General features: G+C 49.2%; 1 protein-coding gene across 1 annotated transcript in view; it reads right to left on the reverse strand.

Moving 5' to 3' along the window:
* gas6 (growth arrest-specific 6) overlaps nucleotides 1-16,027 on the reverse strand; it is a 124,378-nt gene that overhangs the window by 102,983 nt on the left and 5,368 nt on the right. Inside the window, exons 3-4 of the mRNA XM_084309221.1 lie at nucleotides 8,210-8,234; nucleotides 8,036-8,098 (exon numbers count right to left, since the gene is read on the reverse strand). Of these exons, the coding sequence (XP_084165347.1) occupies nucleotides 8,036-8,098; nucleotides 8,210-8,234 (88 nt within the window). The remainder of the gene's footprint in view (nucleotides 1-8,035; nucleotides 8,099-8,209; nucleotides 8,235-16,027) is intronic.

Raw genomic sequence — 16,027 nt, forward strand, 5'->3', positions numbered from 1 at the left:
CCCTCCTCACACGGGGTACAGAGCGAACAAGAGAAACAGACGGAGGAGGAGAAAGCACAGCCAAGCCCAGATCAAAGCAGTCTCAGGCCCGCTTCCTCCTAAGCCCCCCTCCATCCCGTCCAGTCGTCATGACCATAGACCAGTCACCACCCCGAGCTGACATTGAGTAGTGGACAGTGCGGTTAATCTGTCCCTGCTTAGCTAATTAGGTGGGACTAATTAGGGGGCGGCTGTTACAAAGGGTCAGATTAAACCGAATATATATATTTATTGCCTGAGATCCCATGTATAATATTTGTATATCGTTTGATATCCCCTGTATATTCCTTGAACAATATGCACGGAATATCCCTTTACCTGGTAGCAGGACAGACCATAATATTCGTTCTCCTATTGGAAGCGACCCCCCAGCGCCATACCCCCCTCGAGCTGACTTGAAAGCTACCGCCAGGACTTGCCCAAACATGCCCGCTTTCGCCCACGGCTACGAGACCGAGAGGCGACAGAAATGAGATAGGCACTATTTGTCCACGGTACATATAAATAGGGCGCCAGAAATGTAGAACCCCCCTTGCAGTTCCTTTTCAGTTCGCCTTCAGTTCAGTCTGGTTCAGTTATCCAAGCAACGTCTCACCCACTACGCAACGTGGGCAGAGCAGGGCTCGCATTGCCTCAAGATAGTCTCGTGTTATCCTAATACGTCTGTTTGTCGTATCGTTCTCTATTCATTAGTAAACCTTCATTACGAGTCAAAGACCACGTGGAGTGAGTGATTGTGCGTCGACATAGAGCACTTATTGCCCGTGCTAATAGTATAGTAACGTCAAGGTCAACCGTGCACTACCGCACCGGAGGATATCTACACCGGAGCAGCAGCACCACGGGGGATTTACACCCCGCCCGCAGTGCCACTTTTCCGGCAAGGATTATTATTCTTCATTCTTCACCAAGCTGCTGGAAGCAGAGAAACCGTCTACACCCACTGCTGTGGGATCCACGTGCCCGTGGGGACATCACTCAAGCCCGTTTCTGTCGTACCAGAGACTCCACGGCTCTCACCTACACGGCGCGCATCCTGGGACCAGGCTGCCTCTCCCCGCTGCTCCAGGGATGACATCGCCTCCGTGAACCATTGACTTGCCTAGAGCTTTGGCCCCCTCTGCTGGCTTACAACCGGTAGTACCCCCTTTCCCAGAGCACCATAGAGATCATCCTTAATATCCATTATTGATTTACCTGCACATTCTATTTGCCTTATAAGCGCAATCTAAGCAAAGTATATTATGTAATATGTAATAAATATTGTAAACAAGTATTTTGTGTGGAAAACCGTGTTATTGTGGGAGTGTTCTAATCTAAAATACTTATGTACAGTATTGGCCAGGAGTACATAGACGGTAGTGATTTAATGATATCAGTACTTGATTAATACAGTCAGGGAATTGTACCCCTCAGTTACAGGTGTCCTGCGGAGGAGCTTGTGGACGCGACAACAGCGGCGGCCGTAGGGTGTTTGAGCCTGTAGCGTTAGTTAGCTCATAGCTATCGTGTACCACTAGCCTTTACGGGCTCGAGCACCCTACGGCTGCCGCCGTTGTCGCGTCCATGGGCCCCCCGGCAGGGTACCCGTGGGGACGGGGTGTACAGAGAGGAGAGAACCATTTTGGGTCGGCCGTTCATGCCGGCCAGCGAGCCGGATGTCGGGATATGTTGTTAGCACAATAGCTACCAAGCTAAGCTATGTTAGCTACTAACGTTATAAACACAATATGTACAACGACACAATGATTTACATTATTACAAATATGGTAACGTGGTTGTGGCTTTTACAAACAGTGGTTAGCTTTAGAGATGGATGGCTATAATCACGGAGCAATAGTGTTAGGTGAAACAGATACATTTTCATTCGGCTAGTAGTAGCAAGCATATATCTATGGTAGCAAGGCTCTCTGCCTGCAGTGCCTGCCACTAGCTGTGTGTGACTCTCAGCGCCCCCTGGTGAGCCCCCTGGTGCCCTGCACCTGTTGTGACGAGATCATTTCGATTACACACGCACGTTATGAACCATTGATTAAAATATCCACGTGCGTGGTGATTGTGTTGGGCAGACAAAATGTTTGATAAAAACGCTAAAACTGGGTCAATTTCAATACTTTTTTTTCCCTTCTTCATGAAAGTCACCGTTGGCCTAGTCCACATTGTTTATTGAACAAAAATACAACGTGAAGGTTGGCCTTTAACTATACACTTAAATAAAATTATGTATTTGAGAACTAATTTAATCTATTGAACTGTAGTTGCATTCAACAGGTCGTTATTGCAAAAGAGAATTTGTTAGCAATAACCTACCTGTATAAATAAAGGTTAAAAGTAAAAACATAACTGACACATAAGTAACATCTAGGAAAGCAATTCACCTACCGAAATTCCACACACACCACACACACACACACACACACACACACACACACAGCCCCCCCCCCACCCGAGCCCCCACCCGTGCCAGCTCAGTGTTCTCTCTCTGTCTCTCTCTGCAATGAGCATGGCTATTTAGCTAGCTAGAGGCTAACGTTACTTTACCATGCAAATCAGTGGTCACCAACCCGTCGATCGCGATCGACTGGTCGATCTTTGAGACTTTCCCAGATTTTTCTCTTTTTTTTTTTTTATACATTTTTTTTTTAGATCTTTCCCAGAGAGTCCACATTACAGTTATACTTTTGTTTTGATGTGAAAAGTGATGCTGCACTTAGCACTGACTGCACTTAGCACTGACTGCAAAAGTACACATTACAGTTCTACTTTATAAAATGCTAATTGTAAATATGTTTGTCAATGTTAATAATATGAGAAAGTCCACATTACAGTTCTACTTTTGTTTTGATGTGAAAAGTGATGCTGCATAAGATGACTGCACTAAGCACTGACTGAGAAAGTACATATTACAGTTCTACTTTGACGTTTTAATGTTGGACCAAAGCATTGCATGCAATTAGAATACAGGCAAATAAAAGTCATTTAGTTTAAAGTACAATCTTGGCTGTCTTTTTCTCTCAATGCTTCAATAGGTAGATCTTGCCTTCACCAAAAAAGAAAGTGATATTGGGCTTAAAAAGGTTGGTGACCACTGATGTAAATTAATGACTAGGACGCAAAGCACTTTCAGTTTTCACTGCACACACAAAACGGTCGCAATATCGAGCCCTTTAGGTTTTCCTAGTCAATGAATCAAATAGTCTGCTATGGCTGCATGCATGGCACTAACGTTATTGTATTTAAATGTGCAACTGTCGGAAAAACATGGCATCGATAAGAGGAATCGATAGTCACGGAGGCATGCGATTCCAGGAATCGGACAATTAGGAACCGGTTCCCAATCGATTCAGATTCTCGATTCCCATCCCTAGATGGTTTACACATATCTACCGTAAGTGGTTGTAGCATTGAGAGAGTCACTGAATATAAATGGTGTGTGGCTCGATGAGAAATTTGCATTTAAATTCCATGTGGACAACCTTGCTTACAAGTTGTGACGTAAGCGGCTTACTGTACAGAAACAGGACCAGCTTTCCTTTGATTAACAGGAAGAGAGTTGTTGAAACCTTTCTTATCAGTCTTGGACTATGGTGATGTAATCTATAGACGTGCTGCGGCCTCAAATATTAAATACTTGGACTCTGCCATGATTCATTAATGGTGATAGATACTCATCACTGTGACATTTATGAGAAGGTTGGTTGGCCCTCTCTGATTGAAAGGCGCAACAAACACTGGTAGTTTTTCATTTTCCTTATATCACATCATTATTGGAATGGAACGCTGGAACCTATGGAACCCGTTCTAGTGACTGGCTGGTCCAGAGAGTTTGCTCAGAACAACAGGGTAAATCTGCATTTTACTATGATGCCTCTAGCTCATGGAATTAACTCCAACCCTGCTTAAAGCTTGAGATATTCAGTTGCTTTTTGAGTAAAAACAAAGATTTGAATGAGCTAATGAATACCCCACCAGCTTCCCACCCGCGAACACTGACAATTGTGTTTGTAGGGACGACTGACCAAGCTGGGATTTGAACCCTGGGTCTCTGCGGTGGAGGGCGAGTGCTCAGACCTCTACTCTACCCAGCTGCCACCAACATTTGCATATTTGACAAAGGGTCAAAGCTAAGATTTTGAAATAAAAATAAATAAGCTATGCTCAGGAAGGGTCAGGTAAAATATGTGTGTTGATTAGTGGTCCTATAAGGCATGCTGTACATGCCTCCTCGTATGTAGTATCATGCATACTAATATCTCTCATTGTGGCAAATTCCATGTACCATGTCATGACAAAGAAGGTTTTTCAATATTCTGGGATGGCATGACCTACCGACTGCCGCTGGCAGCTGAAAATGTGTGAAAATCACATCTTTATACAGAGCTGTATGTTTTGACCCTAAACTGCACGGGACTAACACGCATCATTATGTTTGTGGAAGTGAAGACTCTTGTGGAGCCCAGTTTCACTCAAATATCTTGAAGTGAGAGGTCAATGGTCACGGTTATAGAATGGCCATACTTGTTATACTTGAAAACCTCTCCATCCTCTTCCTGGTAAACTAGAGATTGGCTGGTATCTACAGTCTCCTCAAGATCTCTGGTTTCAGATGTTACTTCTATCTTTGCTCTGGCTTTAAAATTGAGTCGGCTAAGACTGTGATGTCAGCTGAATTGTCAATAAGTTGTTTTATATGGGCTCTAAGCTACAATTTCTAAAAGGAACACGACAACTTAATGGGAAATGCACTTACCGTCCAGAGTCAGGCAAGAAGATAAGATACAAATGTCCTCTCCGTGCGTTCAGTAGAAAGCTGTCCGGCTGCAAGCTAGCCAGGCTTAGCACAAATGAATGGAGGGACCACTAGCCTAGCTGTGATTAATTTGTGCTAAAGTGCATTTCCCATAATGTTCCTTTAAGTTTAAATGGTCATCACAAAGCAAAATATCCACATGACCTGGACAAATTATTTTGCCACTTTAGGTGGTACAGATATCATAACTATCTACCTCATACTATAGTCTACCCATATAACTCCGTATGATGGCATGCACAATAGTGCTGTATATAGCATATATACATTTATATATTTACCATATATATATAATAAATGTACCTACTCTTACTAGTTACGCTGCTGGCCAGTATGATCTACGACTACTACCATAGTGTCTTTATACCTGTATCACTGTATGTATTAATACTACAACTCTGTACATAAAACTGATCAGCACTATACTGAGTAGTACAAATGTATGTATTTTATATCCCGTTTAATCACCTGTACATATTACTATTGCACTTTACTGTTACATTTGCACTCTGGTTGGATGCCAAACTTAGTTTGAATGTAATCTAATATCTGGTCTTGTCTATAGACTATTATGGAGGGTGGGTATCTTCATGGGCTTAAAGTTATGACTAAGCTACCATTCAGCTATGGTTAACATATCAAACTATTATCTACAGACATGTACCTTTTCAAAATACTGGACCAGAATTTGCCACCTTGGGTGCTGCCGACTAGTCACATTTCTGGTCTTGGCCCATGGAGTAGGATTGAGAGAAAGAATGATGGGCATCAGATGGGAGTAATAAAAAGGCAGGGGGGGGGGAAGAGAGAGAGAGAGAGAGAGAGAGAGAGAGAGAGAGAGAGAGAGAGAGAGAGAGAGAGAGAGAGAGAGAGAGAGAGAGAGAGCGAGCGAGCGAGAGCGAGAGAGAGCGAGAGAGAGAGAGAGAGAGAGAGAGAGAGAGAGAGAGAGAGAGAGAGAGAGAGAGAGAGAGATACTGCAGCTGAGTCATAGCAACCCGTGTGGTTTGTCAGCTGATCAGCCAATCAGAGTGCAGCCAGCTGGGACAGGTCTCCTGTATCCTGATGCAGCAGAAAGCATCACTGGTCTGCTCCGCTCACGTCAGAGTACCGTTACTCTCTGTGACACACTGCTACAACGCCGGCTCACATAGCAGGCTGCTGCTGCTGCACTCATGGAGTGCGTGGGAGCGTGTGTGGCGGTGAAAAGGAGGAGGAGGAGGAGGAGGGGGGACCATTCACTGGCGCACGGCATGGATGTAGCCAAGTGGTGCAGTCACGGAAGTGCGTGGGACCACGTGGGACCGCGAAGGGGGTGTGTCTTTCACCGGTGCATGACATCGGGGTAGCCAAGTGCTGCAGTTACTCACACGCTTGTCTCATTCATTCACACACACACACACACGCCCACCGGCAAGCTGCTCGCCAGTCAGGCTGTCAATTAGCTGTGTCATGCTGCAACAACGGACCTGGGCTGATTAACCTAGACAGGTCAAAAACCGACCTGGGCTGATTAACCTAGACAGGTCAAAAACCGACCTGGGCTGATTAACCTAGACAGGTCAAAAACTGACCTAGGCTTATTAACCTAGACGGGTCAAAAAATGACCTGGGCTGATTAACCCAGACAGGTCAAAAAATTACATGGGCTGATTAACCTAGACAGGTCAGAAACTGACCTGGACAGATTCCCTAGAGATGCCAAAAAGAATGCAGGATTAACTCATCATCATCCTCTTTGTGTTGTGATTTTCTAACACCTTTTCATCAACTCTCCACCTTCCCTGTGGAGGAAGTGTGTGCTTGAGTTTGATGCAGAGCTGCGATACTGCAGTACAGCCCAACCCTCTTACTCTCCTCAGCAGCTATTAATACACTAGAGAGAGAGAGGAATAAAATAAACTAAGGAAGAGAGGAGGAAAGTTTGAGAGAGTGGGGTGGGGTAGGAGGATGGTGGGGTAGGTTGGTGGTGGTGTATGAGGGGGTGGGGTTGGATAGGAGGGTTGAGTAGGAGGGTGGTGGGTTTGGGTTGGAGGGTGGTGGGGTGGTGTATGAGGGTGGTGGGGTTGGGTAGGAGCTAGGAGGGTGGTGGGGTAGGAGGGTGGTGGGTGGTTGTGTATGATGGTGGTGGGGTAGGAGGGTGGTGGGGTTGGGTTGGGTTGGGTTGGAGGGTGGTGGGGTAGGAGGGTGGTGGGGTTGGGTTGGGTAGGAGGGTGGTGGTGTATGAGGGTGGTGGGTGGTTGTGTATGAGGGTGGTGGTGTATGAGGGTGGTGGAGTTGGGTATGAGGGTGGTGGGGTAGGAGGGTGGTGGGGTGGGGTTGGGTAGGAGGGTGGTGGGTGGTGGTGTATGAGGGTGGTGGGGTTGGGTAGGAGGGTGGTGGGTGGTGGTGTATGAGGGTGGTGGGGTTGGGTAGGAGGGTGGTGGGTGGTGGTGTATGAGGGTGGTGGGGTTGGGTAGGAGGGTGGTGGGGTACGGGGGTTGAGTAGGAGGTTGGGGTTGGAGTGTGGTGGGTTTGGGTTGGAGGGTGATGGGGTGTAGATACCACAGAGTGTCACATATGCCACCTCATTGTCAAGTAGCGGACATCGCGGTCACGGCTAGACAGTATCAGCGTTGAACTGAAGTGAATTATAACTTCCATAGTCAAAACAAATGTTTACGTCTATTTTAGGTTCCGGTGTAGTGTCCCCAGTGAGGTTAAAGGGATAGTTCCGATTTATGGAACCCTAGCTGCCTACCTCTTACTTACCAAAGATGTAAGTAATACTAGCTCTGGCTAGCCTGCCACAAACAAACAGAAAGTCAACGGGGTGGCGCTCCTGTCTGTACAAGCCGACAGAGGCTCACTGACATTTTATTCCACGGCACACAAAGTAAATGTCAGCGTCGGCTTGTACAGACAGGAGCTCGACCCGCTGACTTTGCATCGACTATCTGGAGCTAGAAACAGCATGGATTGTGCTGAGAGAGGACTCTACCGACCACACATCATGTGATGATGATCACAAACACCATCACTGGTTAAGTAAGAAATAAGAGTTAGGGTTCCTAGAATCAGATATATCCCTTCATGGTTAAGGGTACGGTAAGGGTTAGGTTCATAAACAACTTTTAAGGTGAAAAACCAACCAAACGTGGATACCTTCTGAAGTTCTAGCAATCACCGAGGTCAAAGGTCAACACTTACTGTGGACACATGTTACCAGGTCCTGCTTCTTCTTCTCAGAGTCTCCAAACTTCTCCATACAGGCTGGGCGGACAGAGCAGGCAGAAAATCAATGACTTCCTCGTTCACATGCTATGAGAAGGGAATGTAGGGATTAAGATGATGAATGAATGTGGAAAATAAATGATGACTTACCTAAATACTTGGGATAGAAGTACTCCTGAATGGAAAGACAGAAGGATATAAAGTTACATGTCAGCCGTCACTGACGTGGGACTATATGCTAAATCATGTCCTCACGGGGAGTTGTGTATATGAAGATGGGTCTTGTTTCATTCCTTTAACCTGTGTCCATAGTAGGAGAGTCTGCACATTTCAGAGAAGTAAAACTATATATATATATATATATATATATTTAAACTACATCCAATTCAATACTGCAGCTAAAAGCACTGCATCAGCTAGCAACGGCTACAGGTCAGTGAGAGTTTGTGAGGAAACTCTCTCACAGTGCTAATCTTGATGGCACAGATTTTTCAGGTTGCATGATAACATACTATTCCCTAATCTAATCTCTTAATACTCAGCTCAATGACGGTGTGTGTGTGTGTGTGTGTGTGTGTGTGTGTGTGTGTGTGTGTGTGTGGAGAGAGGGGCTTCAGGCAGAGTAGAACCCTGATTGCACTGCCCTCTCTGCGTGCTTCTCTCTCTCTCTCTCTCTAGTGGGTGTGGCCCAGTAGCTGGGGGCTTCCTGAGAATGTTCTGCATTCCTCAGCAGTCCGTAGCATCCTTGTTTCCTCCGGGCAGCAGCAGTAACCTACATACTGTAGAGCCTCCAGGCCAGAAGCAGAAGGTAATAAATGCACGAGGGGACAGATAAGAGTTCTCCATCGAGCGACCACTGCAGTAGGAGCCAAATGGAACAGCTGAATGTAATCTCTGAAACTCTCCAGTGTAGGCACTCTGTGTAGGATAGGGGTTTGGCAGAGTCCATCAAAGTATGGTTACAGGAAGTCGGGGTTATTACTAAAAGTGACGCCAAAGTTTGTTTCATCTGTTGCGAGACAGGTTTAACGACCCGTTGGGCCTTAGCTCTCAGCTCGTCAGGCCTTAGCTCTCTGCAAATGACAAGAGCAGAAACTTGGACACTGCAGAGGATGTGGGTTGCCAGGGGCAACTGTAAGTAACTGTGTAACCAGGAACACCACCACCCCATCCAGCTCTCTCGCTCCCTCTCTCTCTCTTTCTTTCTGCAGAGCCAGAAAACCGCAGCAGAGGAAAATGCTCAGTCAGAGATGGGCATGTGCAGAATGAATAATGCATCTATGAATGAGGCTGCAGTTCTGTTGCGTGTTGCGAGTGCCAGCCACACACAGGCAAATCCTCTCCTGCTCCTGGTGTACCGTACCACACGGAAACACACACTCAAGTCACCCTACCTCACCTTTTCCTTTGACCGCAGTTCAACTTCTCTCTCTTTCTCCCTCTACTGCCATCTCTACCACCCTCTCTCTCTCGCTCTCTACCACTCGGCTACTATTTTTTTTTGTTATCCACTTTTTTCTCCTCTTTTTCTATTTTTCTCCCATCCCAATTCCACTGTGCCAATTCTCTCCTCCCCTGTCTTGAACGTTGCTCGCATATGCCCCCCACTGGCGGGTTGTAGGGAGGATAGAAGCCTTGCATCACGTGTCCCCTCCGCCTATTGCTTATTAACAGCGGAGGAGTGCTGCCGAGTGCTTCCGCGTTTTCCCTGATTGGCTGCGACACGCCCCCCTCCGCCCCGCGGAGCGGAGCGGCAGAGCTTGCGGCATTATGTAGCCGTAATCCGCCATGATTTTCATTCGAAGCTTAGCTCACCTGGCAGCGCTGCGGTCCTGCGATCCTGCGGTCCGTTGGTGACAAGTTCGAATCCCATACATTTTTTTTTTTTTTTTTTTTAACGTGTATTCTTTCGCCGGTTAAGGTTAGGCATGGTTAAGGTTAAGGTTAAGGTTAGGCATTGTTTCGGAGTTGGTTAAGGTTAGAAGGGTTAAGTTTAGGCGCTGTTAAGGAGCTGGTTAAGGTTAGCGTTTGTCTTAGAGAATGGCAATAGACAGCCTATTTCCGCACTGCCGCTCTCTCGCGCTGCCGCGGTCACATGGTCACATGGTCACATTCTTGCACTCCTCCGCTGTTAAAAAGCAACACGCGTCCCCTCCGATACACGAGGAGGCAGCCTGTCACATCTTTTCACCTGCCAGTGTGGACTCTCAGTGGCGAGGTGTAACGTGTGGGAGGCTCACACTACCCCCGCCATTTCCTGTCTCTGCTGTGCAGGTGTCCCCAACCGACCTGTAGGAGTCGCTGTCCACAACGTTCAGATTACCACCCATCGACTTCCACCCGCTAAACTCTGCCAATTGAGTTAGTATGACGGCTGGCCCAAGCCGGAGGCAACGCCGGAAGCCGGAGTCGAACCTGGCGTCTCTTGCGTTGGTGACGAGCGCAATGTCCGCTGCGCCACCCAGCCGCCCCCCACCACTCGGCTAATCTTAATAGTGAACTCACTTGCGATCACAAATCACAAGGAGGATTAAGCCGAAACGGATCAAAACATGAAAGAGTTAATGTGAGATGCAGAGCAGCTGGCCAGCGTCACTCACTGCCAAAGAGTTAATGTGAGACGCAGAGCAGCTGGCCAGCGTCACTCACTGCCAAAGAGTTGATGTGAGATGCAGAGCAGCTGGCCAGCGTCACTCACTGCCAAAGAGTTAATGTGAGATGCAGAGCAGCTGGCCAGCGTCACTCACTGCCAAAGAGTTAATGTGAGATGCAGAGCAGCTGGCCAGCGTCACTCACTGCCAAAGAGTTAATGTGAGATGCAGAGCAGCTGGCCAGCGTCACTCACTGCCAAAGAGTTAATGTGAGATGCAGAGCAGCTGGCCAGCGTCACTCACTGCCAAAGAGTTCATGTGAGACGCAGAGCAGCTGGCCAGCGTCACTCACTGCCAAAGAGTTAATGTGAGATGCAGAGCAGCTGGCCAGCGTCACTCACTGCCAAAGAGTTCATGTGAGACGCAGAGCAGCTGGCCAGCGTCACTCACTGCCAAAGAGTTCATGTGAGATGCAGAGCAGCTGGCCAGCGTCACTCACTGCCAAAGAGTTGATGTGAGATGCAGAGCAGCTGGCCAGCGTCACTCACTGCCAAAGAGTTAATGTGAGATGCAGAGCAGCTGGCCAGCGTCACTCACTGCCAAAGAGTTAATGTGAGATGCAGAGCAGCTGGCCAGCGTCACTCACTGCCAAAGAGTTAATGTGAGATGCAGAGCAGCTGGCCAGCGTCACTCACTGCCAAAGAGTTGATGTGAGATGCAGAGCAGCTGGCCAGCGTCACTCACTGCCAAAGAGTTAATGTGAGATGCAGAGCAGCTGGCCAGCGTCACTCACTGCCAAAGAGTTAATGTGAGATGCAGAGCAGCTGGCCAGCGTCACTCACTGCCAAAGAGTTGATGTGAGATGCAGAGCAGCTGGCCAGCGTCACTCACTGCCAAAGAGTTAATGTGAGATGCAGAGCAGCTGGCCAGCGTCACTCACTGCCAAAGAGTTCATGTGAGACGCAGAGCAGCTGGCCAGCGTCACTCACTGCCAAAGAGTTCATGTGAGACGCAGAGCAGCTGGCCAGCGTCACTCACTGCCAAAGAGTTAATGTGAGATGCAGAGCAGCTGGCCAGCGTCACTCACTGCCAAAGAGTTGATGTGAGATGCAGAGCAGCTGGCCAGCGTCACTCACTGCCAAAGAGTTAATGTGAGATGCAGAGCAGCTGGCCAGCGTCACTCACTGCCAAAGAGTTAATGTGAGATGCAGAGCAGCTGGCCAGCGTCACTCACTGCCAAAGAGTTGATGTGAGATGCAGAGCAGCTGGCCAGCGTCACTCACTGCCAAAGCATCCATCCGTCTATTTTTAGTTATGTTTACAGTGGAGCCCTTTGTTTATCCAAAACGTCCAAATTGATCCATCACATGAATCCGGCGTCATAAGTGACAATTTGGCATTCGCTGTGCAGATGCTAATTATAGAGACGTATCCCTCCTCCTCGACATTACAATGAAGGAGTAAAACATTTAGGACTGAAGTGCAGAACGGGCCGCGAAGACGCTTGTGTGTATCAGAGGTTCCATGTTTTAAAATAAGCCTCTCTCTGGAATGTCGATATATATTTTTCAGTGTTCCGAATATGTCATTCCCCTCAAAGGCCTCCATGCCCGAGGGGTTTGGATAAATGGGGCCCTATTATTAGCGCTAGCGGTGGCTATACTCTCAGGGCTGCACAATATATATCGTTTCAGCCTCGATATCTCAACGTGGACAAACACACGATAGCGACGTCGCGATGGACGCAATGTTGTTGTTTTTATCGTGAAGGATGTTGGAAGTTCATTCTAAGTTCACTGTTGTGCTTTAAACTGGAGAACAGTGAGAAACAGCCTGTAATCTCCTGGATCTCTTCTAGACACCTTCTTCCACATATCATGTTGGATTGTGGAATTTTGCCTGGATTGATTAATTAATTAATTCAGTCATATCTGAATACAATGGTGTCGTGGTGAGTCAACCAGAGTATTAAACAACTGCATAATTTCTCCCTCCAGAAACACCCTGATCATTGCTAGAGTGATTCATTATTCATTATTCCAGAATGGAGCCATTGACGTTAAAAGCTGCATATATCTGGTGAAATTACGGTGCTCCTATATGCAATATATATATATATATATATCACAAAAAAATAACAATATTGCAAAGATATGGCAAATATAGACCAATAAAAGGCACCACAAAGAAATCCCCTCAAGGCTTTCCTGAGATATTGTGTTCATGAGAATGGGACATACGGACAGCCGTATGGACAACCAGAAAACATAATGCTTCCGGCCGCGGCTGTGCCCTGTCAGTCTGTGGACCAGCAGCCTCCTCCTAGGTGGTAGATAGCTCCCTGTCAGTCTGTGGACCAGCAGCCTCCTAGGTGGTAGATAGCTCCCTGTCAGTCTGTGGACCAGCAGCCTCCTAGGTGGTAGATAGCTCCCTGTCAGTCTGTGGACCAGCAGCCTCCTAGGTGGTAGATAGCTCCCTGTCAGTCTGTGGACCAGCAGCCTCCTCCTAGGTGGTAGATAGCTCCCTGTCAGTCTGTGGACCAGCAGCCTCCTAGGTGGTAGATAGCTCCCTGTCAGTCTGTGGACCAGCAGCCTCCTAGGTGGTAGATAGCTCCCCGTCAGTCTGTGGACCAGCAGCCTCCTCCTAGGTGGTAGATAGCTCCCTGTCAGTCTGTGGACCAGCAGCCTCCTAGGTGGTAGATAGCTCCCTGTCAGTCTGTGGACCAGCAGCCTCCTCCTAGGTGGTAGATAGCTCCCTGTCAGTCTGTGGACCAGCAGCCTCCTCCTAGGTGGTAGATAGCTCCCTGTCAGTCTGTGGACCAGCAGCCTCCTCCTAGGTGGTAGATAACTCCCTGTCAGTCTGTGGACCAGCCTCCTAGGTGGTAGATAGCTCCCTGTCAGTCTGTGGACCAGCAGCCTCCTAGGTGGTAGATAGCTCCCTGTCAGTCTGTGGACCAGCAGCCTCCTCCTAGGTGGTAGATAGCTCCCTGTCAGTCTGTGGACCAGCAGCCTCCTAGGTGGTAGATAGCTCCCTGTCAGTCTGTGGACCAGCAGCCTCCTCCTAGGTGGTAGATAGCTCCCCGTCAGTCTGTGGACCAGCAGCCTCCTCCTAGGTGGTAGATAGCTCCCTGTCAGTCTGTGGACCAGCAGCCTCCTAGGTGGTAGATAGCTCCCTGTCAGTCTGTGGACCAGCAGCCTCCTCCTAGGTGGTAGATAGCTCCCTGTCAGTCTGTGGACCAGCAGCCTCCTAGGTGGTAGATAGCTCCCCGTCAGTCTGTGGACCAGCAGCCTCCTAGGTGGTAGATAGCTCCCTGTCAGTCTGTGGACCAGCAGCCTCCTAGGTGGTAGATAGCTCCCTGTCAGTCTGTGGACCAGCAGCCTCCTAGGTGGTAGATAGCTCCCTGTCAGTCTGTGGACCAACAGCCTCCTAGGTGGTAGATAGCTCCCTGTCAGTCTGTGGACCAGCAGCCTCCTCCTAGGTGGTAGATAGCTCCCTGTCAGTCTGTGGACCAGCAGCCTCCTAGGTGGTAGATAGCTCCCTGTCAGTCTGTGGACCAGCAGCCTCCTAGGTGGTAGATAGCTCCCTGTCAGTCTGTGGACCAGCAGCCTCCTAGGTGGTAGATAGCTCCCTGTCAGTCTGTGGACCAGCAGCCTCCTCCTAGGTGGTAGATAGCTCCCTGTCAGTCTGTGGACCAGCAGCCTCCTCCTAGGTGGTAGATAGCTCCCTGTCAGTCTGTGGACCAGCAGCCTCCTCCTAGGTGGTAGATAGCTCCCTGTCAGTCTGTGGACCAGCATCCTCCTAGGTGGTAGATAGCTCCCTGTCAGTCTGTGGACCAGCAGCCTCCTCCTAGGTGGTAGATAGCTCCCTGTCAGTCTGTGGACCAGCAGCCTCCTCCTAGGTGGTAGATAGCTCCCTGTCAGTCTGTGGACCAGCAGCCTCCTAGGTGGTAGATAGCTCCCTGTCAGTCTGTGGACCAGCAGCCTCCTAGGTGGTAGATAGCTCCCTGTCAGTCTGTGGACCAGCCTCCTCCTAGGTGGTAGATAGCTCCCTGTCAGTCTGTGGACCAGCAGCCTCCTCCTAGGTGGTAGATAGCTCCCCGTCAGTCTGTGGACCAGCAGCCTCCTCCTAGGTGGTAGATAGCTCCCTGTCAGTCTGTGGACCAGCAGCCTCCTCCTAGGTGGTAGATAGCTCCCTGTCAGTCTGTGGACCAGCAGCCTCCTAGGTGGTAGATAGCTCCCTGTCAGTCTGTGGACCAGCAGCCTCCTCCTAGGTGGTAGATAGCTCCCTGTCAGTCTGTGGACCAGCAGCCTCCTAGGTGGTAGATAGCTCCCTGTCAGTCTGTGGACCAGCAGCCTCCTAGGTGGTAGATAGCTCCCTGTCAGTCTGTGGACCAGCAGCCTCCTCCTAGGTGGTAGATAGCTCCCTGTCAGTCTGTGGACCAGCAGCCTCCTAGGTGGTAGATAGCTCCCTGTCAGTCTGTGGACCAGCAGCCTCCTCCTAGGTGGTAGATAGCTCCCTGTCAGTCTGTGGACCAGCAGCCTCCTCCTAGGTGGTAGATAGCTCCCTGTCAGTCTGTGGACCAGCAGCCTCCTAGGTGGTAGATAGCTCCCTGTCAGTCTGTGGACCAGCAGCCTCCTAGGTGGTAGATAGCTCCCTGTCAGTCTGTGGACCAGCAGCCTCCTAGGTGGTAGATAGCTCCCTGTCAGTCTGTGGACCAGCAGCCTCCTAGGTGGTAGATAGCTCCCCGTCAGTCTGTGGACCAGCAGCCTCCTAGGTGGTAGATAGCTCCCTGTCAGTCTGTGGACCAGCAGCCTCCTCCTAGGTGGTAGATAGCTCCCCGTCAGTCTGTGGACCAGCAGCCTCCTAGGTGGTAGATAGCTCCCTCTCAGTCTGTGGACCAGCAGCCTCCTCCTAGGTGGTAGATAGCTCCCTGTCAGTCTGTGGACCAGCAGCCTCCTAGGTGGTAGATAGCTCCCCGTCAGTCTGTGGACCAGCAGCCTCCTAGGTGGTAGATAGCTCCCTGTCAGTCTGTGGACCAGCAGCCTCCTCCTAGGTGGTAGATAGCTCCCTGTCAGTCTGTGGACCAGCAGCCTCCTCCTAGGTGGTAGATAGCTCCCTGTCAGTCTGTGGACCAGCAGCCTCCTAGGTGGTAGATAGCTCCCTGTCAGTCTGTGGACCAGCAGCCTCCTCCTAGGTGGTAGATAGCTCCCCGTCAGTCTGTGGACCAGCCTCCTCCTAGGTGGTAGATAGCTCCCTGTCAGTCTGTGGACCAGCAGCCTCCTAGGTGGTAGATAGCTCCCTGTCAGTCTGTGGACCAGCAGCCTCCTCCTAGGTGGTAGATAGCTCCCTGTCAGTCTGTGGACCAGCAGCCTCCTAG

The sequence above is a fragment of the Notolepis coatsorum genome, assembly GCF_963971535.1.
Source record: "Notolepis coatsorum genome assembly, chromosome: 2".
Taxonomy (NCBI): Eukaryota; Metazoa; Chordata; class Actinopteri; order Aulopiformes; family Paralepididae; genus Notolepis; species Notolepis coatsorum.